This window comes from Thamnophis sirtalis, unplaced genomic scaffold (genome assembly GCF_051295495.1).
Source record: "Thamnophis sirtalis isolate CommonGarterSnake01/CBP01778 unplaced genomic scaffold, rThaSir2_p1.2 scaffold_8, whole genome shotgun sequence".
NCBI classification, from domain to species: domain Eukaryota; kingdom Metazoa; phylum Chordata; class Lepidosauria; order Squamata; family Natricidae; genus Thamnophis; species Thamnophis sirtalis.
Window position 1 is genome coordinate 46,859,973 of NW_028261388.1, and position 27,985 is coordinate 46,887,957.

Sequence of the window (27,985 nt, forward strand, 5' to 3'; positions counted from 1 at the left end):
CATTTGTTTTTTTAACACCCCCCCCCAACTTTTCACCTTGAACCTTATTTCCCATAGAGCTGTGAATGCAAAATACAAGTCAACAAACTGTTTATAATGAATATTTATTTATAATGTGTCATTAAATAGTTGTAAATAAAGCTAGCTGGAAGTATCTAAACAGAATTGGCTGGCCATAGAAAGATAATGCAAGTACTGTTGACAAAGTATTGGAAACAGAGGGGTTGAACTTGGAAGAAACCTGTATGAACTACTAAATTATTGCCAAAAAAATACATGAATTTATTTACTAAATCAGGTTGATCAAACGAGAAGTATTTATCTTTATTTAAGGTTTTTTTAAAATAAATTTTAACACTTGTTACAAAATAATCTTTAGGTTTGGTTCCTATCTACTCCTATCCTTTTAAGTAACTATGGCTCTTTCTTGTAGAATGCTAATATGCATTCTTTTGATTTTTTAGTTGACGGGAAAATATACTGGCATAATTGTTACACTAATGGCTGAGCTGTTATTGCCTCATTATAGTTCTGTCCTTTCTGTAAGAAAGTAAAATAGAAATCTACTTAGCATCACCAACTGGTGGGTGTGTCTTTGAGTGTATTTTCTTCTTAAAGTATGATGGGGGAAGTTTCTATTGCCTAATGATTGATTGTATTTGATGTGGATTAACTGGTCTTCCAGAAGATAGATCAGTTTCCAGAAGTAACGAGTGGTTACTTTACACATTTACTTTATCTCTTGGTAGGTAAAGGGGTTATGAAAAGCCATGAATTTATCCAGTTCTATCTTATTCCCACATGCTTTGTCTGTGTCTGTCACTAACCCATTTTCACAAATCCAGCTGCAGACTACTGGCAAAACCAGGGTCTTTCTCTTGGTTTAAAATTACTTTCATGCAAGGTGTTAGTTCTGTTTGTAAATGTATAATTTTTTTCAAAGGATTGCTATTTTTAAAAAGTCTAATGCTGTTTTAGAAGAACACAAACACTGGATGTGTTTACTAGTTCACAATGCAATGTTGTGGCAGTGAAGCTATCTATGCTGAACAAGCTGTACTCTTTGACCGTTTATATAGGCCACTGATGGCGAACCTTTTAGATACTGAATGACCAAACTGTGCACACTTGCATGCCCAAACTGAAAGGTGCATGCATGTGTGAGAATGCACGCATGCGTGGACATGTGTGCATGCATGAACAAGCCTGCATGCACCCACAGACATGCAAACATAGAAGAGACCCGAAGACCAGCTGGCCAGCAAGAGGTGGGGCATCTCAACACTGTCAGCACGGCAAGAGGTAAGATCTTTTTCTTTCATGAGCTTCTGTTTCATTATTTGCAGGGAAACAGAAGCTCACAAAAGAAACATCACGGAGATCTGACCTGGGGTGACAATGCACATATCAGCATGCGTGCCATAGGTTCACCATCACAAATATAGGCTATGACTTATACAGTAATACATGACATACATCCTAGTTATTTGAGGAACTGTCTATCTGCCATGGTATTTGCAAGTTGATATGAATTGATAAGGTTGTTCAGAATAACAGAGTTGGAAGGGACCTTGGAGATCTTCTAGTCCAACCTTCTGCTTAGGTAGGAAAACTTATACCATTTCAGACAAATGGTTGCCAATCTCTTCTTAAAAACTTCCAGTGATTAATTTTTCTAGCTATCAGGAAATTTCTCAAATGGCATCATTTGATTAAAAAGGGGCATTCTCTTTGCAGCCGCTTTCTCTGTAATGAAGTTTCTCTTGAGATATGGGTGACTCATGATCTGATGTTACATCAGAGGGTCTTAAAGGCCAGTCTGTTCTTTGCTAAGTAGCTGGAGCCCCTTGTTGGTTGCATTTGCATAAGTTTTATGCTGATGGCTGTGTTTCATCATCTATTGTTTATTTATTTTTTCAATTCATCTTGTATATTTATCCTTTTTGTGAACTTCTCAGAATTGGTTTGGAGTCCAATGGCAGTTAATGAATAATAAATTATTGAAAATCCTGTTATATAATGCCTGATTGGTACTTCACAAATTGCTAAATCAGGCATCGCTTAAGTAGATGTCTATGCATAAAGTCATATATCCAGCATCTCTTGATGTTTAAGCCAAAGAAGACCTATAAGGTGTGCCCAACAACCAGAGGAAAGAATATAAATCCAGGGGATGGCCAGTAGCATCCAGGCACATTGAAGTCTTTGATAATGTCATCAGTAACACCATTAATAAGCATTGTATAAGGTTTCTACAGAAAGATAGAAGTGTTTTATTTTCAACCATTAGTGTTTTGTGATTGAGATGAAAGCTGCATCTTGAAGGTTTATCCTCTGTCAATAGATCACACAGGTATTCCTGTGCCACTTCACAGGTTTGGAAGATGAGCCTATGAAAATACACCATAGATAATATATTTGAAAAAACAGAAAAGTTTACTTTATTTTTTAATTTGACATTTTTTTATCATTTGATTTTACATGAACGATATCTCAGTCATAGGTTTGGGATATTTTAGCACTTTATGTGCTAAATACAAAAGAGCTAAATGAATACTTCTCAGTCTGGGCTGAAATGAGTAATATCCAATGAATAATATCCAATGCTTTGTGTCTTTTCATTGCTTCATGTCTTTAATTCAAGAATTGTTATCACCTTGCAGTGTGGATTTCTTTATTAAAGTGAATATAAATAGCATTGCATAGATTTATTAGAAACCCATGATGTAGGAAATAAAAAAATACAGAATTAAGCTTTCCGGAAATTTTCTGAAAATGTTTCACTGATAATACTTTAATAGTGTAGTGGAAGTATTTAAATATGCCAAAAGTTATATTTACTCATTGCTATTATTTATGGATAATAGTTTTCCTATATGTTTTCCAGATAGATTTGCCATGTTGCCAAACAACAATCTTCAAATTCTTAAAATTAATAAAAGTGATGAAGGAGTATACAGATGTGAAGGAAGAGTCGAAGCTAGAGGAGAAATTGACTTTCGGGATATAATTGTAATTGTAAATGGTAAGATTTAAATTATATATTATTTTTCTTTATGTAAGAAATATAATTTATATTTCTGATATTGTGGCATTTCAGAATAAGGTGAATTAATTTTAAGGGTAAAAGTATAACAGTCACTGTTCAGTACTGCATATGTGCAATACAAACAACTTATAGCACTAGTTTATCATTCCAAGTTAATTATATGTAATTCACTTTTAAAAATGTGACCTCTAACTTTGGTATCATCACAACATAGGCCAAAAATTGTTCTACTTTTTTATATGTGCGTGTTGTAATAATGTAGATATGTGGATAATATAAAGATTATTTTATTCCAAAATTTATTCTGAGAGAAAAAAAAATGTAAATGCAAGAGACAAAGGGTGACAAATTTTGTATGCATTACTCGATAACTAGCCTTGTTATGTAGAATTTATGAGATCTAAAGGAATATTCAAATGTTATAAGAAATGTTTAAAAAGCATGGATATGTCTAGCATTTTCCTTTTGTTTTCATTGGTTTGCTTTCTTCATTAAAAAAAACTATTTCTTCACTGGAAATTAAAGGCATTCATAAATTCTTCAAGGCTTTCATGTGAACTAATTTGTCTATTCAGAATTATTGAGTTGGATTCAATCTTTTCATTCTTTTCATTTACAGAAGTTCACAGTGTTCCTATACTGTTTTAGGGAACTGTAGAATGAAATAAAAGTCAGCTAAATTGCTGCAACATTAGTGCTAAATGTTCTATTGGATTTACAGTAGCTCAGAATTATAGTGACTTAAGAGAATTTGAAAAACAGAAACAAAGTTTTTATATGCTGCCTGTTTTATTAAAAGGAGGCCAACTAAATTATGCTTTTATGGTTGGTTACATTCTGCTATAACCTTTATATTATAGCTGTCCAATTACCAATACATTGATAAAACCAAACCAAACATTATATTCAAGACTTGGAAAAATGCCTCCCTCCCCATCTTTTCATTTTTGCAATATATGAGATGATGAACAAGAGACCAAAAAGTGAATTAGAAAAAAAGTACAGAAAAAAATTAACAAATGTAGCATAACATAATTCACAGTATAATTAGACATCGTGAATTTGTTGCTACATTGCTCCCAAATGTTAACAGCAGTAAAAGGTAATTTGTGATTTAATTGTTTTTCCTTGCTACCTGTGTAGTGATTTTCCAACTTTTTTTTTAAAAAAAGATGAATTTCCTAATCAAGGAAAGTGCCAACACAATTATTTATTTTTTATAGATTTTCTGTTAAAGGAGCACATGATTCCTTTGTGTCAGGGAACCCCCCGCCCCCACAAATAATATATGGGAAAACATTAAAATTTAAAATGTTTCTAAATAAAACTACATATAACAATTTATAATATCAGTGAGTACAGGAATAGAGTACAGATAACAGAAACAGCTGGAGACAGTGTTAGAAATTATGCGTACCACACCACACAGAGCAAAAAAAAGTATAGTCACCATGTAGTTTATTGTTCAACTACATTATTGTAACAGGAAAGAGGAAACTACTCAGAACAAACGAGCATACAATATATATCATAGAGCCAAACATGTTAATACTGCCACCTATTTGCTGAATACTACTGCATAGAAATACATTCCAACAATGAATTCCAACACACAGCATCACAAGGAAATGATGCAGTGTTATCTAATAGAAGCCTCACATAGTTATCTAATAGAAGCCTCACATTTGTCAGTAAGTAAATATTTGGATAGAGGACATTCTAACAATTCCAATAGGACCTTATTTTTAACAATATTGACCATAAAAAATCTGGATTCTTTTTCTGCCATTTGGATTTGGATTTTGGATTTTAACTTTATTTATATGCCGCCCTTTTCCTGTCTAATTTATATTAGACAGCCAATTAATACTTACTCAAACAAAGCTATGAGGAGTTAAAAGACAAAATTTAAACAGAAAAATGAGGGTGTTTTGCTGTTAACATTCCTACAAGAACTTATCTGTGATTATCTCATTAGAAGCATAAGTACAGATGGTAAGCAGCATGTAATTTTTTTCCTGAAAATCATTGCTTCAGAAAAATCCCTTATTCTTCTTTAGAAGAAAGGAAGCCAATGCTGAGATAGCACCTCAAATCTCTTAATGGGGTTCCAGGAGACTAGATCTTCAGCAGGAGCCATTGTAATGAGGAACTGGTTAATATTCAGCTGTATTGATGTCTTAGCTGGTTTCAAGCTGCTTTGCCAGGCTGATTCATTCTCATGGTCTCACATACATAGATATCAACTCTCTTTCTCAACAGAACTCTTTCTTTTTTTGTAAAGTTTGGAGTTTGGGGTTTGTATAAGTAAAATAAAATGAGATAGGTAAGATAAAATATCAAAAATAAAATAAAGCAAAAAGGTACATAACATTATGGCCAAGTGCCAACCAGGACAAGTATAACGAGGAGCTTGCCAACAGGACCACTGCTTGGACTTCATTTGTGGGGAAGGGGCAAATCCAAATATCATGTGCATAATCATGTACAAATGCTTCAATGCTACTCTTCTTTATTTCCCTCCACCCCTCCTCCATCATCTCCTTCTCCTTTATTGGAAGAGGGAGGAGAGCAATATTAATATCTGATGTTTTCATCCTTTTTATCTTTAAATCCAAACCTAAGTATTCCAATACTATATGGCATTCCTGTTTAATTTTAAAAAAATATCAGCTTCATTTTTCAGAGATTTGGAAGTAGGTATTATCATATACAGTACATATAAATATTATTAATGCCTCCTTACCACTCATTGTCCTGACAGTTCTCTTAACTTAATATCTCTCATGATAACAAACCCAGCTGAAAATTCTAGGACACAGCACAAACCAGCTTCCCTAGATTCATTGACAGCTGTGTAACTTACTGTCTCTAAGGAAGTAGATGGTATTTTATTATTTGATTGGAATAAGAATTGATCTCCACACATCCTAATTTAGTGTTATTCCCAAGGGTTTTAGATATTAACTCCTGAAAACAATATTTCAGATGGTTTTTGAGGAATACAGTGGATACTCATTTGCACAAGTGGAATTTCAGTTGAGACTTGGTTGTTTATTTATAAAAAGTATTAGCCTTTAATATTTGTATATCTTCACGAACCCTTCCTTTGATGTTCCTTTTTCAAATCAATCACATCTATATATTTCAGATAACAGATTTGTGAAACAGCTCTTTTTTATTATTAATTTGAATGACTTTCTCACTGAAATAAAAACTGATAAGAAACAAACATGAAAATGAAATAGTTAAAACTGAAATAAATACAGATGAAAAAGAAATTATATATTGTAGGCTAGATTAGTATCCCTGATGATAAATAAAGAAATATGAGCATCTATATTAAATATTCAATATGTCTGTAAGGATATTTATAACATTCAGATAATATAGTGGTCTTTATTATCCAAGCACATGCCAAAGTATGACTGAAAGGCTGGTGATAAAGACTGCTGTTTGATTCCTCCTGAGCGAAGGTTATTCTCATGTGTTTAACTATGGCATTATAATGCTTACATTTTCATTACAAATGCTAGAATCTATTGACTTAATATTTAATATTGATTAATCTTTTAATACTGCTAGACACATTTCATTTGAAAACTGCTTAAATTTACTTCATGCTTGAATTACTTCCCATATGACGTATTTATGTGAATCAAAATATCTTTTCTCTACATTGTCTCCACTACTAGTGATGGAGTAAAGTGTGGTTATATTAGAAGACTGGGTTCTGTGTTTAGAGTGGTATGGTAGGATATGGTGACAATGTATTGTCATATTAGGTTGGTTTATTTTTTTCAGTGAGTCGCTTTCCAGATAAGTTAGGGCTGCATTTTCTAACATGTCTAAGTATTTTCCCTCAATATAGATGGTAAATACAGTATGTCATCTGTTCATCCTCATATACAATATTACAGATACAGACATTTCTCTAATGCTGAAAACTCTGCGTCAAACGTATATGAAATGTTAGGGTTATACAAATGTTAAAGAATATTTTAGGCAGGTTACTAATCCCTCTCTCCAGAAAACCATAAACCGAAGCCCTCAAATACTTTGAGAATACTAATAGAGATTATTGCCTCACCCCAATTTCTGAGATGAACTCAAAGTTATTTATTTGCTTGCAAACAGAAACAGTATCTTTTATAGTATCTGAATGGTGTATGGGTGCTTCACCCTAATATTAGAGGAGGTTTTTTTTTTGTTTTTCTTCAATATTTTTTTGTTTTCTCTATTTATTTTATATTTATTTTTATTATACATTTTATTTATGTATTCATTTTAATTTTATCTTTATTTTATTTATTTCTATAGTATCCCATCTCTGCCAATGACACTGGCCAGCTTACTATACAAAAAATATATTACAATTAAAACACTAAAACATTTTAAAATAATAAAAACATCAAAAATAAATATACTAGCAGGTGAGATACTAGGCCACTTAGCAGTAAAGCCAGGAAATGAAGTCCTTGCCACATTCAGCACCTCAGCCCCATTCAGTTTCAGGGATATAGCCAGATTTACATTACATTACAAAAGGCTAATAGGATTGGGGCACTCTATTCTTTAGAGGGATAATGTTCCAGTTGGCTCATTGGGGACATTTTTTGCCCTCCCCAGGCTTCAGGAAAGCCTCCGGACAGAACAAAAATCTTTCCCAAAGGGCCAACCACAAGTTTGGAAACTATCCATTTCCAGGTTCCGGAGGGCCTCAGGGGAGCCAGGGGACACGGTTTTTGCCCTCCCCAGGCTTCAGCAAAGCCTCTGGGGTCTGGGGAGGGGTCATGCATGAATGTGCGTGTGCATGCGCAGGTGGAGGAATGATTGAATTGATGTGGGCATGCATGCACACATTTTTGGCACGCCATAAGAAAAAGCTTCTTCATCACTGCTTTAGAGGTAGCCATATGTAGAACATGTTGCAGTAGTGGCTACAAAGGCATTAATTACTATTAGAATTTTCAAGAAGAGGTATGCGAAGGCTCTCCTAGCCATGGCTTCCACCTGCTCTTTGAGGATCAGCAGTGATTCTGGAAAGACTTCCAGATTTGACACTGGGTCTGTCCGAGATAGTGGAATCCCATCCAGAACTAAAGATGGAAGAACCTTATCTCTGGAAGGTTCAAGTAATCATAGCCAGCCCCTTGCTAGGTTGAATTGGAGTCCATCTTGCTTCATCCAGTCCCCAATAACCTCCAAAAACTGGGATATGAATTTGTAGGAACATACACTCCCAATTTTGTGAATCATACCAATGAAATTCAACATTGTTGGACATCTCATGCACATGCAGGAGAGAGAGAGAGAAAGAGTGTGAGAGAGAATTAATGTACTTCTGAAGTACATTGCTTCAGCTAATCCTTGTTTTAAGTCTTAATAGCCTTAAGAAGGCAATATTAAAGTTATTTTAAAAAATGAATTGCACACAGATATGGCATTTATTTTTTCAATGATAATAATTTTGACTACTAACCCAGCCTGAACAATGGAGAAAATCAATAAAATAAAAAAATAAACCAGTTCAGAAAAGATAATTTTTACTTTCATATTTAAATCTGTTACAAAATATTTCTAACTAATGAATTATCAATTTACATTTACATTTTTTTCAAAGTTATTTTTTAAGAAAAATAATATTTATGCTTATGTTTTCTAGGAACATTATTTGCATGTGAAATTCTCAGACAGCTAAATAAGACTGAAAACAGGATCATTAGCTATTAATTTCCTTTATTTTTTATATCAGTGAAACAAAATATAATCAAATGTTTTCAAGAATATAAATGACACATCTTTATTTATCTTCTGCAATGTTTTGGATACCATGTTGAAACAATAATAGACAGATAATTTGTAGAAGAAGAGCAGGCAGAACTGGGGTGCAGAATTAAGCATATTAACAGCTAAGAGTTGTTACATTGCCACATACAGTCTAAGACCAACTCCTTGAATTCTATTAACTCTTACCTGGTGCCAATTTGGTATTGAACTTTAGTTTACTAGATTTTTGAATATAGGCTTGAGCAATAAATAAAACCCACTGAATCTTGTCCTGTGCCTGACATGATTTGAGAGAAAAAATAAATTTGTTTTTAATGTCTAAAAAATTGTCTATATTGTAAAAACTGAATGCTTTATGTTTGTCCAGTTCCTCCAATCATTACTTTGCTTCAGAAGTCCTTTAATGCTACAGCAGATCGTGGAGAGGCAGTTACTTTGTTCTGTAAAGCTACTGGTTCTCCTGAACCTGAAATCAACTGGTACAGGTAAGTTTCACAAGCAGAGAATTTTAGCATACAATGGGTTTTGGAATTGTTAAATAAGAAATAACTAATTAGGGGGATTTTTCAGTCAATATGGGGTTTTTTAAAAAAACCAAACTGCTGATTGAGTAGGTTTTTGTTCCCAACTTAAATTCATTTCTGAATGGATGACTTTCCTCAATATTTTATTTTGAAACAGGTTCTGTGTAAGCCATTAAATTAGCATGCATATTGGCTAAGTGCTGTAAGCATACCAAAGGAATGCAAAATAAAAAATGACAGTTTACTTAGATTATGAATACACCAGCATAATATATGGTGTGTCATGCTGAAGAAAGACTCAATGTCGAAAACAAGTATTCTCAGAAACTATTCCAGTGTTCTTCTTGGCCTTTTTAATCATATTATGATACCACAGTTTATAATATTAAAGATAATAACAATTGCAATTTTTATATCAAGACAGAATTTTTAGATTCTATAGTGCAGCAGGGAAATTTCACTAAAGTACGTTGTACAGTTTTGAACAATTATACAATATAATATAGGAAATAACTCAGGAAATCTAGATTATTTTGGATCCTATATTTACATGAAATTGAATCGATAGAGCCTTACAAATATATTACAGAAAACAATCTAATTATTCCTTTGTAGAAATATTCTGAGACCATACTCCCTTATTATAATTTTCTGGTTAAGATTTTTATTCTTATAACATGGTGGTTATTGATTACTGCAAATTCATTTACAGGAAGCTTCAGAAATCTATTATTATGTGCAAATAACATTTGTGGATACAAGTAACAGATTAGCACATAAAGTGGAAATAGTAACCTATAAAAGAAGATATAATTTGAAATTATCAATGATACTAAAAACATTTTCCTAGTAGTAAAATAAATATAAAATATTAATTCTTTCTTGTTTCATTGTTGATATTTTTCTTCAGTCATCTGTATATCTAAAGAATTTCTGTAACTTCTACTGACAGCATTGTTATTATTGCATCATAATTTCTCAATAATATATACATGAAATTAACATGATTTACTCATTTTGTAATATAAATCTTTCTTTATATAAAAGTAACAGTAATCAAAATGGTAATATTCATAATCAATTCAAGAATATTTGTTTTCAAGTTTGCTTCCCTTTTTCATAATTATGGTGAAAGTATATATTCTTCATGACATGAATAAATTATAAATGTTATAATGAATTATAGTTAAACTGCATGATTTTTATGCCCAATTATTATGTCCTTTTGTAACTTCAATAAAGCAAATGGAATTTGAACTCTCATAATTGTAGAATGTTTATAATGTTAAATGTAAGTTATTATTTGAATTAATAAAAATGCTGCATCACCATGTAAATTTATATGTTCTTATTTGATTACATAATAGAGTATTATAATGAATCTTCACACGCAAATGAAAAGTTAAAATTCCTAATTTTCCATATTTATCAAAAACTTGTATATATGTCTTTATAGAAAGGGCAAACGTATTGAGGAAAGTGATAAATATACATTAAGAGACAGGAATATGGAACTAACCATAAAAGATATAAAAAATGTTGATTCTGGTCCCTATATTTGTGAAGCAAGAAATAAAGCAGGAAGAGTGACAAATCAGACTTTCATGCAAGTTTTTGGTAAGTATTGTTTGGTTTGGCTATCTTAGAACTTCACTTCAAATTTATTGTATGTAAAATTCTTAGAAATGTTTAATTGACTCTGAAATAAATTCAGAGGTCCTTCACTTAGGAAAGCCATCCGATCCCTAGCTGTTACTAATTTTCATTCATTTTTTAATGAGACTTTTTCAAAAGAAAAAAATGTTAGGAAAATATTTTTTTTCATTTTAGTACAAATTGAAAATTTGATTATTATTTTTTAAAAAAAATAATAATATTCACTGCTGCCTTACAGATAATGCTGAAAATATACTGAGAAATTACAAGTTCCTCTCTACAATCTACCTGTGCCCATATCAAAATTCTATTATTTTATATAGAGGAGGAAGTCTAAACAAAAACATATCTATGATGTTCACTTGCAAAAACCCAGCCAGTTTTTTTTTTTTAACAGTCTGAGAAAAGATGATTCAAATTGAAAATATAGGATACACATGACTAGGTGATATTCATGTCACATTGATATTTTTTTAAAAAATAGTTCTATTGTTTCCCAGGACTTTTAAAATGTTTCAGTCCTCTCTGTTTGTATAAGAGTTCTTTGCCTTCTTATACCAAAAGGAATCAAGGTAATTAGATTCTTTCCTCTTTCCCAGAATATCATTTATTTTCCCTTAATTGTTCCTACACATTTTATAAGATTGTTTCTGTTCATCTCTATAGTTTCTTATCCATTCAACCTGGAAAATTTTAAAGCAGTAGCTTTAAAATAGTCATTTTTAGAGATATTAGTGCAGTGTTTTTCAACCACTGTGCCGCGGCACACTAGTGTGCCGTGACATAGTGTAAGGTGTGCCGTGGGAAAATTACTTTATATATAGTCAATATAGGCACAGTTAATTTTTTTTAACATTTTCTAATGGTGGTGTGCCTCGTGATTTTTTTCATGAAAAAAGTGTGCCTTTGCACAAAAAAGGTTGAAAAACACTGAAAATTAGTGAATTCCAATGAAAGAAACTTTTGTAGCTCAGAATTGAAATGAAGGGTCTATGATGTTCTGTGAACCTGACATCTACAAGAAAAGAACCAAGCTCAGAGAGCACCAAGGACCCCACATTAGTGAATTCATAAGAAAAGTTGAAAAAGAAAGATATTGTGACAACATTAGCTACTAAATAGTTCACTTTCATAAAAACAGCTACTGGAGATATCTATAAGAGTTAGACATACATTGTTAAGCAAAGTAAAGGAACTGGAGAACAGAGAAGAAGATAAACATGACAAATCTTACATTTGCAGGAGTAAGCTTCACAATGTCCAGTCTAATATATAGAGGGTCATAATGTGGTAAGAAAGACAAGAACAGAGAATAGCAAGAGAGATTGAATAGAGCTATTATTTTATATAATCAATGTTATTTTCATTAAGTATATGAAGCTAAATTTAGTTTACCCACTTATATTATATTTGTTGCCTATTTTCAATATACGTGGGTAAACTAAATTGAAATATACATGTTGCCTATTTTCTTTTCAATATTTAACTTTCTCAATGGAAAACCTCTACCAAAAATGGAATAATGTTACAATGCAGATAAGCATTAGGAGTAAAACAAACATATATCAAGAAGGTGTTGTATGTAGCCTTTGATATCAAGAACAAGTAATATAATTTATATTTCTAACAGTACAGCCTCAAATAATACAACTTAAAAATGAAACTACCTTTGAAAATGGTCAAGCCACTCTGATATGTGAAGCAGAAGGAGAACCAGTTCCTGAAATTACTTGGAAAAGAGCTGTTGATGGAATAACATTTTCTGAAGGTGAAAAGGTAAATTAACATATACAACTCAAAAATCAATAATAATAATCAATATTTCATTTATTCAAAGTATAAATATAATTTCAGTTAGATAAAACATTTTATGTGTGAAATATAAGTATGAAAATCCTGCCTTCCCAGGCTGCAGGATATAGAATAATTCAGATTAAAAAGAATACTCTTCCTTTGATTATTTTCTGTGCAGGACTTAATATTATGCTTGAATTACACTTTTATTCATGTAAAATGCTGTTTTCTGTCTTACCCAGGAGATATTTGAAAATTTGTTCACATTTCTTTGTTTGCATTTTGATATTTATTATTGGAATTGACATGAGAAATTACTGTGGATGTTGTTGCTTTTTTATTTACATCTTTCATCACTTTGAAACCACTCTGCACATTGAAAGACATTTCTTCTTCATTTCTTTATTGCTTTGACATAATCTATTTTTTTTAAAAAAATGATTTTTTGATATCTCTTTCTGCTTGACGTTATCTTAAAAGATATTCTTATTTTATATGTGTGTGTGTATGTGTCAGGGGTGGGTTCCTGCCAGTTCTAACCTTTTCTATAGAAGTGGTTCCACAAATCTACAGTGCCATTTAGAACTGGTTCCAGCTCCCTTCCCCCACCCATTCACGTATCATCAAGATGAAGAGCGAGAGGAGGAATTCTGGAAATAGAAGTCCACAAGTCTTAACGCTGTCAAGTTTGAAGACCCCTGGATTTTTTTCCTAAAAGGTTAGGGGTGCAAGGGTCTTGGAACTTGACAGTTTTAAGACTTGCGTGCTTCAAATGCCAGAGTTTCAGAGCCAACATTTTGGTTGCTAAGTGCCAAGCCACTCCCACTCAGTCACATGGCTGGCAAGCCACTTCCACCTGGTCACATGGCTAGGAAGCCACTCCCACCCAGTCACATGGTTGGCAAGCCATTCCCACAAAGCAGGCTACACCTACAGAAGAGGTTCTAAACTTTTTTGAAACCCACCAATGGCGTGTGTCTGTGTGTGTGTGTGTGTGTGTGTGTGTGTGTGTGTGTGTGTGTGTGTGTATGGTGGTCTAGTTGTATTCAGGTCTTTTCCCATGTAAGATTGTGATTTTTGGCCAAAAACACCAGCCTGAGGATGGGGAGTGAAATCAACATTTAGGCGAGGTCTCATTCACCATCTTCAGGCTGGGTTTTGGGCTTAAACTGTGATTGGAGCTGCAGTCTTTCTTGGTGTGTGTGTGTGTGTGTGTGTGTGTGTGTGTGTGTGTGTGTGTGTGTGTGTGTGTGTGGAGTGCTGGCTTTGTTTCAGTAAGTGGAATGATTGGTTGTGTGGTTGTATCATGATTGGTAGATTGGTGCTGATTGGTGCTGGCTGTGTGTCTATTGTTGTTTCGGAACACGAGTGGGTGGTGGGTGGGGCTCGTTTGTTGACTAGGGCTGGTTTCCAGATGTCTGGTAGGCGGGAGGTATCAGCACGTTTATTCATGTTATGGGGGTGTTTCTCTATTTCGATATCTTCCATAATTACTCTCTTGTTGAAGTGTTCAGTTTTGGAGATTAACCTGGTTCCTTCAAAATTAATTTCATGTCCTGTAACTTTAAGGTGCTGGAAAAGGGAGGAAGTTTTTTTCTTTTTTTTCTTACTGCATTCTTGTGTTCTGTGATGTGTTCATTTATTCTCCTGTTTGTTTGTCCTATGTATGTTGCAGGGCAGATTTTGCATGGTATTTCGTAGACTCCTTGGTTTTCTAGCTGGATTTTGTCTTTGGGGTTTCTTAAGATGTTGGCTATTTTTTGGTCACTGTTGAAGACTGTCTTGATATTGTGTTTGTGGAGAATTTTGCTGATTTTATCTGTGGTGCCTTTGATGTAAGGGAGGAGGGTGATGCTGTTGTCCTGTTCTGTGTCTTGGTTCTTGAGGGGAGTCTCCCTTTAGATTAGGTTGGTAATTGTTTTTCTTTGGAATATAATTTTTTAATATGTTAGGAAAATGTGGCGAGCCATAGAGAATGCTGATTAATTAAGAAATAATAGTATGATGTGACACAAAGCATCCCTACTAAAATCTAGCAACTAGATAGATAAATATAAAAACCACAGTATCCATAATTATTTCATTACAGTTTCCTTATCTTCAGAAATAAATTTCTAAAGCATTTCATCTAATGAGCAATTGGTTGACAAAAATAACAGAAGGTTTGGCATTTTGTGGATGGCACTCACACAAGCCAATGAAACCTAAACAAGGCAACATTTATTTAATAATATAAATACTTCTATATAAATTTACAATCAGAACCTCTGTCACAAATGTTCTGAAGTTTCAGCACATTTCCAGGTCACTTCAAAATCTTTTACACAAACTTTATGGTACTAAGTGTAGTCAATATGCAATAAATTGAAGCCTACCTTCAGGGGAGATTGCACTGAAGCTGCCAAATTATTTTGTGAAACTTCTTCACCTACTTCCTTACAAACATATTTTTTTTTCTAAAACTCTTTTAAAAAAATGAATAATATTTTATTATTATTGTAATTCATTGATTTAAATAATCTTACAACATTTTGGCAAGTAGTTAATATTTTTTTTACTAAAGCATTGTAATTGGCATGTAAAAATTCAGCAGTCCTCATAAAAATGGTTCCAAACTAATTTTACAATAAGCTTTAATGAAAAGTTATTTTGGGACTTTACACTAACAGATCTCCTATACCTGAAGCAGAAATTAAAGATCACATTTAGAAAATGTGATCCAGAAAAGCATTATGTGAAGATTTTATTTATCATGAACTTTAAAAGGAAAACATGCGGAGGAAGCTGCCATTTTGCCAGACATTTAAAATAAAAACAATTTGGTCTTTCTCTCTACATTCAGTGGTCAACATGCAGTCATTGTTTTCACAATAATATTGTTCAACAGATAGACATTTCCAACTGAACATATATTTTCTAAGTTATGCATTAATGGGCAATGCACAATTATTTATGTTAATGTATCTTTGGATAGAATGCAAAGGTAATAGAGTCTGTGTGTGTGTGTGTGTGTGTGTGTGTGTGTGTGTGTGTGTGTGTGAGAGAGAGAGAGAGAGAGAGACAGAGACAGAGACAGAGAGAGAGACAGAGAGAGAGAGCATGTGTGCGTGTATGCGCGCATGCGCACATGCATGGAAGGTGAGTCATTCAATGTTTGACCAATGTTTCATTGTTAGCCATTCAGTTGTATCTGGCCTTTAGCCACTCTATGGATCAGCACTTTACATATCCCTCTTCCTCCTTCGGATCCTCCTTTATCATCCCTGTGTCAAGCCAACTGGTACTAAGGTGACCTTTTCTCCTTTTTCAACCGATCACTCCCAACATGATTGACTTTTTGAGTGACTTGGCTTGCATGACTTTGCCAAAACATGATAGACTTTGCTTGACAATCTTGGCTTTGAGTGATATTTTTGGTCTAGGACTTTGTCTAGGATTTCCTGCTTTGCAAACTATTATGAGATGCATAATAGTTGTGTCCAGCACCACAATTTTAAGATGCCCACCGTTCTCCTATATTCCTTTTTCAGAGTCTAAGTTACACAGTCATATGTAGCAATTGGATTATTGTTGACTAATCTGTATTCGGTTATTGATGCCAGACATTACAGTTCTTCCAAATGTTATGTGCCTTCTGATCTCAGTGCTGCAGTCACCCCATTGGTCAATTTTAGAACCAAGGAAGTTGAATTCCTGTATTGTTTCAATGGTCTCATTGCTGATCTGCACCCTCACCTGTGTGTTCTCTGCAGTTGTCATTATCTTTGGTTTTTTTATAGGTGCATTCCAATTTTTTCACTTTTATCTTTGACTCAATAATCATATTTGAATTAGGTGCTAAAGTGGTAGTGGAGCTATTATAAATGTTAATGTTTATGGAAAGGTTTCATATGAGCAACTATTTTAGACAGATGTTTTTCTCATGATATTTGTCATATCACACTCCAATTCCCTCAAAGCAGGTTTATTTTAACTTCATTAAAAAAAACCACTCTATTCATTTAGTTTGGGCAGACAATGCTGTTTAAAATATTCATCTTTTAGTTGTGGAAGAAAGAGCAATTTCAGTTTTACTATAAGGTGTTGTTTAGTTTGTTTCACAGGTGGTTCATAACATACCTAAAACTCTCTTTTTACAATTCTGTTATTCCTTAAGTCAGGTAGAGTCAGGACAACTGGATGGAGCTGAGCATTGCCCGATGCCTTTCTTGATGCAACATGGGGATCACAGCAGATATTTTTTCTTTGTGCTCTAGGAGAGAAACATCTTACATTATCTAAAAATGAACTCTCAAGTTCTGAGTGGGGGGCAAGCATTTTTACCACTAGGCCACCATATTGCCCATTCATAATTACTGTATAAATGGTTAGACTATAACCTGACTACACAGATGGTGATTAAAGGAAAGAGACTAGGTATATTTTTGACAATAAATGTGAAATCATATTTAATCTTCCAAGGTCCTAGTAATTTTTATGAAGGTCAGCATTATTTATCCATTAGTTTCTTTTTATTGGTATTCTGTGATAGTGTTGTATTTAGTATAACTTTTTGATTGGTCATATTTTATTATTTCATTACTTTTGTTGTTGTTTATTTGCTTGGCATTGTATTAAAATCAATTCACTAGGAAATCCCAATTACTTTTATTTTTTACTTGATCAATAATTTGTAAATTTCATTCAGAATGATATTAACCTCCATGGTAATCTTTTAATGCAGGTTAGGTATGGTATAGCTGTTGACTTTAGTACTTATAAACATGATTTGTTTCTTCTTCAAGTTCATTTTCAAGTCTGAAAACTTGTCATTGTCATTTTTATATATCTTTGAAGATTATTCATCTTTGAAGGTTTTCAAATTGTTGATGAAAAGAACAATGTTGGGCAAACATAATTGGTTGATCTTTATTACTGCTTTGGACCAGTTCAGCTGTTTGATTATGTCTGCAAACTTGCTAATAATATTTTTGATAAATGTTGAATTTCTTTTATATATTAATGGAGGCAATCTTTTCATTTATGTATGTGGTAGCTGTAGCATTTACAGATTCTTTCATACTTAAAGCTTAGAGCTTCAGTTATAACACTCAATTTAGCAGAGTCAATGCTGTTTGAAAGTCAATGAATGCCAGGCAAAGTGATAGTTGATATTCACTGCAATGTTCAATAATATCCTGAATCCTTTGTATACGCTCTAAGGTGCCAAATTGATTCCAGAAATGAGCTCATTCTCTTATTTGAACAAGGTCCAATGTTTTCACTTAGTTTTGGGAAATTTATATACAATTAAAATCATTAATTTTACAATAGGTTTTAATACCTTCTTCATCACCTTTTTCCATTCTTTGGAATCTGTCAATGGTGGTATAACTGAAAATATGTTATTATTTTAAACAGTAAATAAATATTTTTTCCAATATTCTGTAAATCAACCAACGTATCTCTAAGCACTGTCTAATCATCACTTGGGAAGAGAGCTATCATCCTTCATCTCTATCCAAGATTTCAGTAATGTGTCTAAGCTTCAATAGTGTATGGAATCCTATTCTATTTTTCTCCCTCACCAGCTGGAGAGTGATTCTTGACTTGAAATGACTGAGAAGGAGTTATCTTCTTCATTTTATGAGGCATACCATTAGCATAATGTTACATCCAAGCCATTAAACTAAATTGAGAGAGTTTTGGTTTAAATCACTCACCCATTCAGCATTTTACATGAGCAATTATGGTCTAGGACAGAGTAGAATATAGAAAAGTAATTGTCTAAGCAGCCATGAAAACACTAAATTCTAAACTATCAAATATTAAGCAGTTATGCAATATTTTGGCTTAACTGGCACATTTAGAATGTATAGACTTATATAGGAATATGTAGATAACTTTGAATAAGAATTGCTAAGACTGTTACACAAATATCAGCTAGGCTATGATAAATAGGAAGGTGTGAGAAAATACAAGGTTGTCCTGCTTGATTCTCTTTCATATACGAGAATAGAAAGGGAAATGTTGTCTTATTTTCAAGATTATACCCACGATAATAAAGTAGAGTTCCAATACCCTTGTGTGGTATATTTCTTGATTCAGGTTACCTCAAAAAGCTAATACCAACAAATGAGAACATACTACTTCATAAGGCAATCTGGTCAGGATCTCTTTCTTTCCACTCTCCAACTGAATGTAGTCCTGTCTCCCTGGGCAAAAAAAATGTATCTATACCCTTCGGATATTTGACTATGGTCCTCAGATCTTAACCTAGTTATCTCTGTACAGTAACCTAGTTACTGTAAACTAAACATATTATATCCTTTAAGTTTTTCTCAAAAGTTGGCCTTCTGGACACTTTACTATTATGACTTGCCACTAAACGTCTTCCAATTGGAGACTATCTGGTTGCCTTAGCTGACCAGAGTATTTAAAATAAATGTTGTATTTAAAATAAAGTCTGACCAACACAAAATAGACTATAACAATTATTTTCTATGATCTTGACTTTATATATCAGTTCTAGGTAGATTTGACTGGAAAATTAACTCCATAGGAAAGCTAAAACTATTTTTGAGGTTAGCTATAATAGCAGAATCTTAAAAGTTTGATTTTATCTCAGCCTTCTCTTTCTAGTTCAGTAAATTAGGTGCCTGCCTGCCTTCTGAATATTATCTTATAGTTCTGGACTTAAAAATGCTTCAGCACCTTTTGTTTAGGAAACAGTTCTTGCATATGCAAAATGGGCAAAAAGAAACTAAGTGTTGATTAAAAATATCACATACTTTACCTTTGAAAAGTGAATATATACTGAAAGTATAAATAGAAATAATTCTGTATTAAAATGCTTTACATTGCAGCTGTTATTTATAGCAGCTCTAGTGTTACTAGATGAGGTGTGATACAAACATATATTTAGGAAATACAACATACACAAAATAGAATTAAAGAAACAATTTTGTATTGGCTAGCTTGTATTCTAAAATTTCATAGTTCTTCATAGTGTCTTAAAATATGATTACATGTACTGGTATTTTAGAAAGTAACATAATATCTGCTATTGTGTCATAAGCCCCCCGTCCCCTTATCTCTCTCCTTTTTCTTCTGGTCAATCATGTTGAATTCTTGACAAGTCCTTGCAACTTTATTGGCAAGGTCCCCCTCCCAAAAAGTGCCATTGCCTCTTTCCTATGGATGAGAAAAATTGACTTGTCCAAGGTCACCCAGCTGGCTTTGTGCTAAGATGAGACTAGAACTCACAGTCTCGTGTTTTTTAGCCTGATGCCTATGCCACACTACACTAAACTGACTCTCTCACACTTTAGAATAGTATACAGTTTCAAGGAACACTTTGTTCTTCCATTATATCTATAAAGAATCTATTGAAAAAATATTGAGTTCTTTTTTAAAAATTATCTGTAGAAATTATTCATTACTTCCGGTTCTTTTGAGAGCTTCTGCACGAGACAATATAGTTTGATCCCAACAATAGATCTATTCAAATATGTAAGGCAAAAATAAACATTATAATCTCTTTTAGAAATAATTAGCAATTTGCTCAAAATATCTAAATGCTACATATGAACTTGAAAGAACCATGCTGTGGATTGCTTTATGATTAATGAAGCCATGAGGATAATGTGCAAATACAACATTCTGAGGTTGTAAAAAGTTAAAGATGGTTTTCTTAGAGACATTTTGATAATATCCATGTACAGGTTGTATCATTTGAAACTTTCAAAATTAGAACAATAACAATGCATAAAAAGGCAGGAGTGTCAGGAGTGATTGAAAAACGTTACTTGTAGTGTTGTGAAAATGCTAAGTTAAGAGAAGGGAAAATGAGGAGCAGAATGGGATTCTGTTTTTTTTTCCTCCCAAACAAAATATCATAGATTCTTATATACAATGAATGTAACTTCTATAGTGGAAGAATGTGCGTTCCACTGATTCAAGTAATGACCTGAAAACATTTCATTTTTTTCTTCTGGCTAGAATTTAAAATTTTTTTGAATAACAGCATTTTTTTTTCAATCTTGTTTTTTGGCTAGTCGTTACTCAAGAGAAATAGTATTGATAGTTTATATTATTTAAACATTTCTAGACAAATTAGTTTCTAGGCTAATTTATTATTAAAAGTATTTAAAGTGTCCCTTAGCTTCATTTCCTCCCCCTTTTTTTTACCTTCCTATAATTACAGGTGCACCAATCCTGCCTCTTACAAGAACAGAAGAAATAATATTGGTTTTGGTATGTACAATGCCCTGTGTCACCTCTTTATATAACCTACCAAAATATATTGCATGAAAACACCAGCATAAAGTAGTAATTAATCATATCTCATATTGCTACCATTTCTTAAATCATATCTTACATTCTTAAAAATGTATTATTGTATTGGTGTATAATGGATAATTATTAAATACTTTTTGGTGCATCCAAAAAATCATTCCCATTTTCCAATCTTTGACATTAACTGCTAGTTATAATGATGGACAGAAAGCCAAAGCAACAACAATTAAACAACCTTTTTGTAATGATTTAATATTATATACTTCTTAAACAGATTACAACAAATAATTGTTTTCTCTATGGACTGGAAATTATACCAGCTCATTTAGAAAATTATAAAATGTTAAAATAATTTGTATTTATCTCAGAAATTAAGTAGATTTGATTCAAGGTGTTCAATTGAAAACATAGCCACATGCTACAAATACAAGGTGAAGTTTAACATGACTGAATCAGTAGACAATAAGGAATATACACGTGGCAATACTCTGGAATTTTCTGCTGTTTCCAACAGGTGCATGGATAGAATGCATTTACCTGAAGAATGTGGGGAATATTGTGAATGTTTCATCCATATCCCAGAAGGAAGCTTCCATCAGCTTCTCTACATTTGTGGCTGTTGTGAATGACAGCCCTTACTCATCAAAGGTAGCTTTTCATCCTAGGAAATCTTGACCAATTGTTACAACCGCTCGAATTTTAATAATGCCTTCAGTTCAGATAGCATTTTCTGCTTCTATTGCTTTTCTGCTACTGAAGAACTAGCTCATTGTTCAAGGTGAAAGTTCTTCTGTATGATATTGAAACCTGAGTGACTTATAAGTAACAGTACTTATTTATTCATCTGTCCCATGGGTACTAATTCATCAAGTAGTGTATTCCTTGACAAACTGATAGATTACAAAGACAACGGCAACATACTTCATTAAGGATTCAATTTTATTTTGAAATCCAGTGATACAAATTTTCCTGGATGCATAAGTGTAATATTTACTTGACTTCCAGAGATAGTTCTGATAGTTCTTGTGGAAAGAGCGGTTGAACTAAATAGTACCAGTGATAAAAATGTATATTTTTATCTAGGGCATCATATTGCTTTGGCTCTCCTACCATCTATATGTAATAGCAACTTTTGAGATATTAAATTATTTTATTTTTGTTAATGAATATTTATTTGGTGGACGTTACATGTACCACAAGGCTACCAATCTTATGATGTACAACTTACATTTGAGAAATGGCAGTATTGTACATAATAGAAATTTATTTCCTGTCATTATGGCTGGTGACACATGGCATTCTCTAGATCTAAGCCAAAAGAAGTGCATTTGAAAATGTTATGACAAATGTGTAAAGAAAGTTTTTAGAAAATAAAAATTGAATAGTAGCATCTTTTACTTGTTGTTTCCCATGAGTAAATCAAATACATAAATGTTGTTTCTGTTGAAAGAATTTTGTTCTTGGTCAGGAATAATATAGTTTCCTGCAGATTCTTATTGGTGGACTATATAATAGAGTTACCAGTAGAATCTAATTAATATCCACTGAAATCTTCAGGGAATATTATATCAAAAAAGAAGGAAAAACGAATTACTTCTTGAGCTATTCTTATGTTGCAGTCAAAATGAAAAATCTGCCTACTGAACAACCATATATGATGACGGAAGGACATTCATCACTTTGATTGAGTTACAAAATTATGTATATTTCAATAGACTAGAAGTGGAAAAATGTAAGAATGTATTTTCAATTGAAGTTATTACTGAGATGGAGAAAAAAATTTAAAATTACCTTACTGAAATTTCTGATTGGGGTCAGAAATTTTGACTAAAACACTGAAAGAAGATACAATCTATATTTTCTGTTCTTGTAAATGTATGTGTTATTTGTTATTTATCAGTCTCTATCTGCCACCTATACTAAAGTGGTAAAATCTAGAAAACCACTAGAGATAAAAAAGAATTTTCTGTGTCTTTGCTGTCGATTAGTGGTGGGCAAACCATATATTTCTATGTTCTGATGGTTCACTAATACCATTGTGAAGGCACTAATAACCTTTTCCAGATAATGTTTTCTTATAATGCATTAATTTATTTTAGGAATTATAGGTAGTATAAAAATAGAACAACAATGTTGGAAATTCATTTATAGATATTATTGCCAGTATAGAGATCACAGCAGAAATAACTGTGCAATGATAAGAGAGGATACTTCCAGAATGAGATGTTTTAATAAAATGAATAGATTCCATAATTACAACTTCTTTTGAAAGAAACCAAATAGCAAGCCTCTTTTACAAAGATGCCCATTAATATAAGGGACTGGACAATGGGATCTTTGGTTGCTAATATTTTTAATTTGAATATACTTATGTAGAAATTTATTTTATTCTTACAAATTTGATACATTGCAGTAGAAGAATGCCGTTGATATCCATGTTTAAAGACTGGAATCTAAACTTACTTGACAAAAGATATTGTATCTATTGTATTTTTAAGAAATACAATATTGTATCTATTGTATCTATTGTATTTTTAAGAAAATGTGTAGAGAAACCAAAATAATAATTGCATTCAATGTATTAATATGTCATAGATGATAATAGAGCATGTTTGTTAATACTTTGAGCTATAAATGTGTAAAGTGGTTTTCTGGAAGGTATTGTAAGTTACTAAGAGTTGACACTGGCCTGACGACAGATAATCAATTGTAGAACTGATTCTATACTTTAATTACAGTGCTTATAAAATTGCATTAACTATTATTATGTAGTCAATCTATCAAGGTTTTATATATTTGTGTTTTTCTGCCTAAGGATGTTCAGAATTTTATGTACATTTGTTTTGTGTGTTGACTATCTGGTTTCAAGTTGCTCTGTGCCTGAATCTTTCAAGCAGCTTAATCTGTACATAGAATAGAATGGGACATTTTGTTATGGAAAGAAATGGTTTAAAGGTTAGCAAAAAATGAACAAAAATATTGGCCACTAATGAAAGACAGGGAAGCAAGAGAAGATGCTGGGATGACAGGGAAATGGATAGATCAGTGGGATTAGTTACTGTAGTTTCTTAAATGAGAGGAGAGAAAGGGTAATTAATGAGTACCTGTCTACCCTAGACGAATTCAAATCACCAGGACCGGACGGATTACACCCCAGGGTTCTGAAGGAACTGGCAGATGAGATCTCAGAACCACTGAACTATATCTTTCAGAGATCTTGGAGCACTGGGGAACTGCCAGAGGACTGGAAAAGAGCTGATGTGGTTCCCATCTTCAAAAAAGAAAAAAAAATGATGAAACTATATACTTACAGTCTGACCTCAATGCCAGGAAAGATTCTGGAAAAGACAATCAAGCAACAAATTAGCAAACACCTAGAAGTAAACAAAGTAATAGCCAAAAACCAACATGGGTTTGTCAAAAACAGAGCATGCCAGACTAATCTTATTGCATTCTTTTACAAAGTGATAAAATTAGTGGACCAGAGGAATGCCATCCATATAGTTTACTTGGACTTCAGTAAGGCATTTGATAAGGTAGACCATAACCTACTACTAGATAAAGTAGAAGAATGTGGGTTAGACAGCATCCACCACCAGATGGATTTGTAACTGTCTGACCAACCGCACTCAACGTATAGTCCTCAATGGAACTGCATCTACATGGAGGGAAGTATGCAGTGGAATACCCCAAGGCTCTGTTTTAGGCCCAGTACTCTTCAACATTTTCATCAATGATTTGGATGAGGGAATAAATGGGGAACTCATCAAATTTGCAGATGACACCAAGCTGGCAGGAATAGCCAACACTCCAAAATATAGGCTAAAGATACAGAAGGATTTTGACAAACTTGAACATTGGGCACTATCTAATAAAATGAAATGCAATGGTGAAAAGAGTAAGGTTCTACATTTAGGCAAGAAGAAAGAAATGAACAGGTACAGTATAGGTGGTACCTTGCTCAATATTAGCAATTGTGAGATGGATCTTGGAGTCCTAGTGGACAACCATTTAAATATGAGCCAGCAGTGTGCAGCAGCTGCCAAAAAAGCCAACACAGTTCTAGGCTACATAAACAGAGGGATAGAATCAAGATCATGTGAAGTGTTAATACCACTTTATAATGCCTTGGTAAGGCCACACTTGGAATTCTGAATTCAGTTTTGGTCTCCATGATGTAGAAAAGATGTGGAGATTCTAGAAAGAGTGCAGAGAAGAGCAACAAAGATGATTAGGGTACTGGAGACTAAAACGTATGAAGAACGGTTGCAAGAACTATGTCTAGTTTAATAGAAAGAAGGACTAGGGGAGACATGATAGGAGTGTTCCAATATCTCAGGGGTTGCCACAAAGAAGAGGGAGTCAAACTATTCTCCAAGGCACCTGAGGGTAGAACAAGAAGCAATGGGCAGAAACTAATCAAGGACAGAAGCAACTTAGAACTGAGGAGAAATTTCCTAACAGAACAATTAATCAGTGGAATAGCTTGCCTCCAGAAGTTGTGAATGCCCCAACACTGGAAGTCTTTAAGAAGATGTTGGATAGCCATTTGTCTGAAAAGGTGTAGAGTTTCCTGCCTAGGCAGGGGGTTGGACTAGAAGACCTCCAAGGTCCCTTCCAACTCTGCTATTGTATTGTATTATTGTATTAATAACAACCTTACTGTGTTTACTCTTTCTGAATTTTGTTTCATTTCAAACCTAAGTAAACAATGGGTTTTGGATCTTAATTGTACCAAGCTGGGATCGCATGATGTTTCACTTATTGTCTACAGCAGAACTGAGGTTGTAAGTCTGTCATGATCATATGAATTTTCATTTAATTACCATTCTGCTTAGTGATGGAGTTGCCTGTCCCTATAGTTGTTAAGTAAGAACTACCTGTAATGGAATTGACTTGACCAAATTACTTGCATGGTAAATGTTTTCAGTCTATAAAGCTGATGATGTAGATAAACATACATTTTTTTAAAAAAAATCATGACAATGGTATACGATATTAATAACTAGGTTAATTGCTCTTGGACCAATCAGTTCTATAATTGTAATTTGTTAAAGCTTTATCCTTAATATGCCAAGGAATGATACATAGACAATAGTTCTTGTGATAGTGGATTTCTAATTACATATAGTGAATATATTCAAATGTACAGAACAATTTCTGTTAAAAATGTTCAAAATTGACTCTGTATGTAGACATACTAATTACATTTGTAAATGCCTTGTAATTTTATTTGTTTGTTTGTTTGTTTGTTTATTGAATTTATATTGCTGCCTGTTCACCCATGGCAACTCAAGGCAGCTTACAGAATAAAAAAACACATTTAAAACAATAAAAACTAACAAAAAGGATCCAATAAATTAATATAGTACAATATAATAAAATCACTCCCCCCACCTCCCAACCCCTGGCCCAGCGACAGCAGATCACACGAGCCATTTAATGGGCTCCATTCCGCTCTGGGTTCTTTAGGCCCGCTGGCAGAAACAGGTCTTCAGCGCCTTTCAGAAGAGTATTAGAGTGGGGTCCATTCTAATCTCTGTGGCAATGATGTTCCAGAGAGAGGGAGTCACCACTGAGAAGGCCCTTCTTCTGCGTCTCACCAGGTGTATCCCCCTCAGGGATGGGACCTGCAACATTCTCTGCCTCCCCACTATGATGGGTCAGGTAGATGTGACTGGCAAGAGACGGTCCCTCAGATAACCTGGTCACAAGCCATGAAGGGCTTTAAAGGTGACAACCAGCACCTTGAATTTACCAGACTTTTAAAAAATAATACCAAGAATTCTATGATATATAATCAGAAAAGTGTTCTTTAATAAAATATTTTTTTTTAATTTGTATAATTAAGTATATATAAATAATTAAATGTTATCATTACTTCATGTAAAGCATATTGGTAGATAGCATATGAATTTGTGATACATGGCATAAATATAATGTCACATGTAAAAATCAATTCTACCAAAATTATCATAAGCATAATATGTAACAAATGACATATTCTACATATAGTCAGGTTGATAAAAGTTTGAATACTTTAGGGAATAATTTAAGTCCAATGGGCAAATCTTTTTTTCCCGTGTCTACAGGATTTCCTTTTACTAATACTTAGTTTATGCATTATGTTTGTATTACAAATAATTTATAAAATAGATATTGTGTAATAATTCTACAATTGTTAATCTTAACAACATTCTTTTTTACAAATAGAATCCAGATGGTCGAATAGAAGTCAAGGGACAATATGGAAGATCGTCACTACACATTAAAGATGTGAAATTGACAGATTCGGGGAGATATGACTGTGAAGCTGCAAGTAGAATTGGAGGACATCAAAAGAGCATGTATCTTGATATTGAATGTATGTTAGATTTTTTGTTTCCTCTGAATTTAATGATAACAAAGGACTTTACAGTTTATGTTGTACACGTAGTCCTTGATACACAACCATAATTGAGCCCAACATGTCTGTTGTTAGGTGAGATGTTAAGTTAATTTTGCCCGATTTTATCATCTTTCTTGCCACAGTTGTTAAGCAAATCATTGCAGTTGTTACATTAGTAACACAATTGTTAAGTGAATCTGACTTCCATATTGACTTTGTTTGTCAGAAGATCAGAAAAGGTGATTACATAACCCCAAGACACTGCAATGGTCATAAATATGAGTCATATGCCAAACATCTGAATTTTGATCATATGACCACAGGGATGCCACAACGGTCATAAGTGTGAAAAACTGTCATAAGTCACATGTTTCAATGCTATTGTAACTTTGAACAGTCACTAAACAAACTGTTATAAATAGAGTTCCTGTATTTATGGACTTACATTTAAACAGTTCTCTGACTAGCTACCAAAAGGTGTAGAAGCAAATGGGAGGCCTTTCTAAT

The 27,985-nt window shown here is 33.2% G+C and overlaps 1 protein-coding gene across 2 annotated transcripts in view; it reads left to right on the forward strand.

Annotated features, from left to right (window-relative positions):
- Positions 1-27,985, forward strand: part of NCAM2 (neural cell adhesion molecule 2) — a 169,872-nt gene that overhangs the window by 69,080 nt on the left and 72,807 nt on the right. For both annotated transcript variants that reach the window (XM_087721558.1, XM_087721557.1), the window contains exons 5-9: positions 2,888-3,025; positions 9,207-9,324; positions 10,820-10,980; positions 12,650-12,795; positions 27,304-27,454. In XM_087721558.1, coding sequence (XP_087577684.1) covers positions 2,888-3,025; positions 9,207-9,324; positions 10,820-10,980; positions 12,650-12,795; positions 27,304-27,454 — 714 coding nt within the window. The remainder of the gene's footprint in view (positions 1-2,887; positions 3,026-9,206; positions 9,325-10,819; positions 10,981-12,649; positions 12,796-27,303; positions 27,455-27,985) is intronic.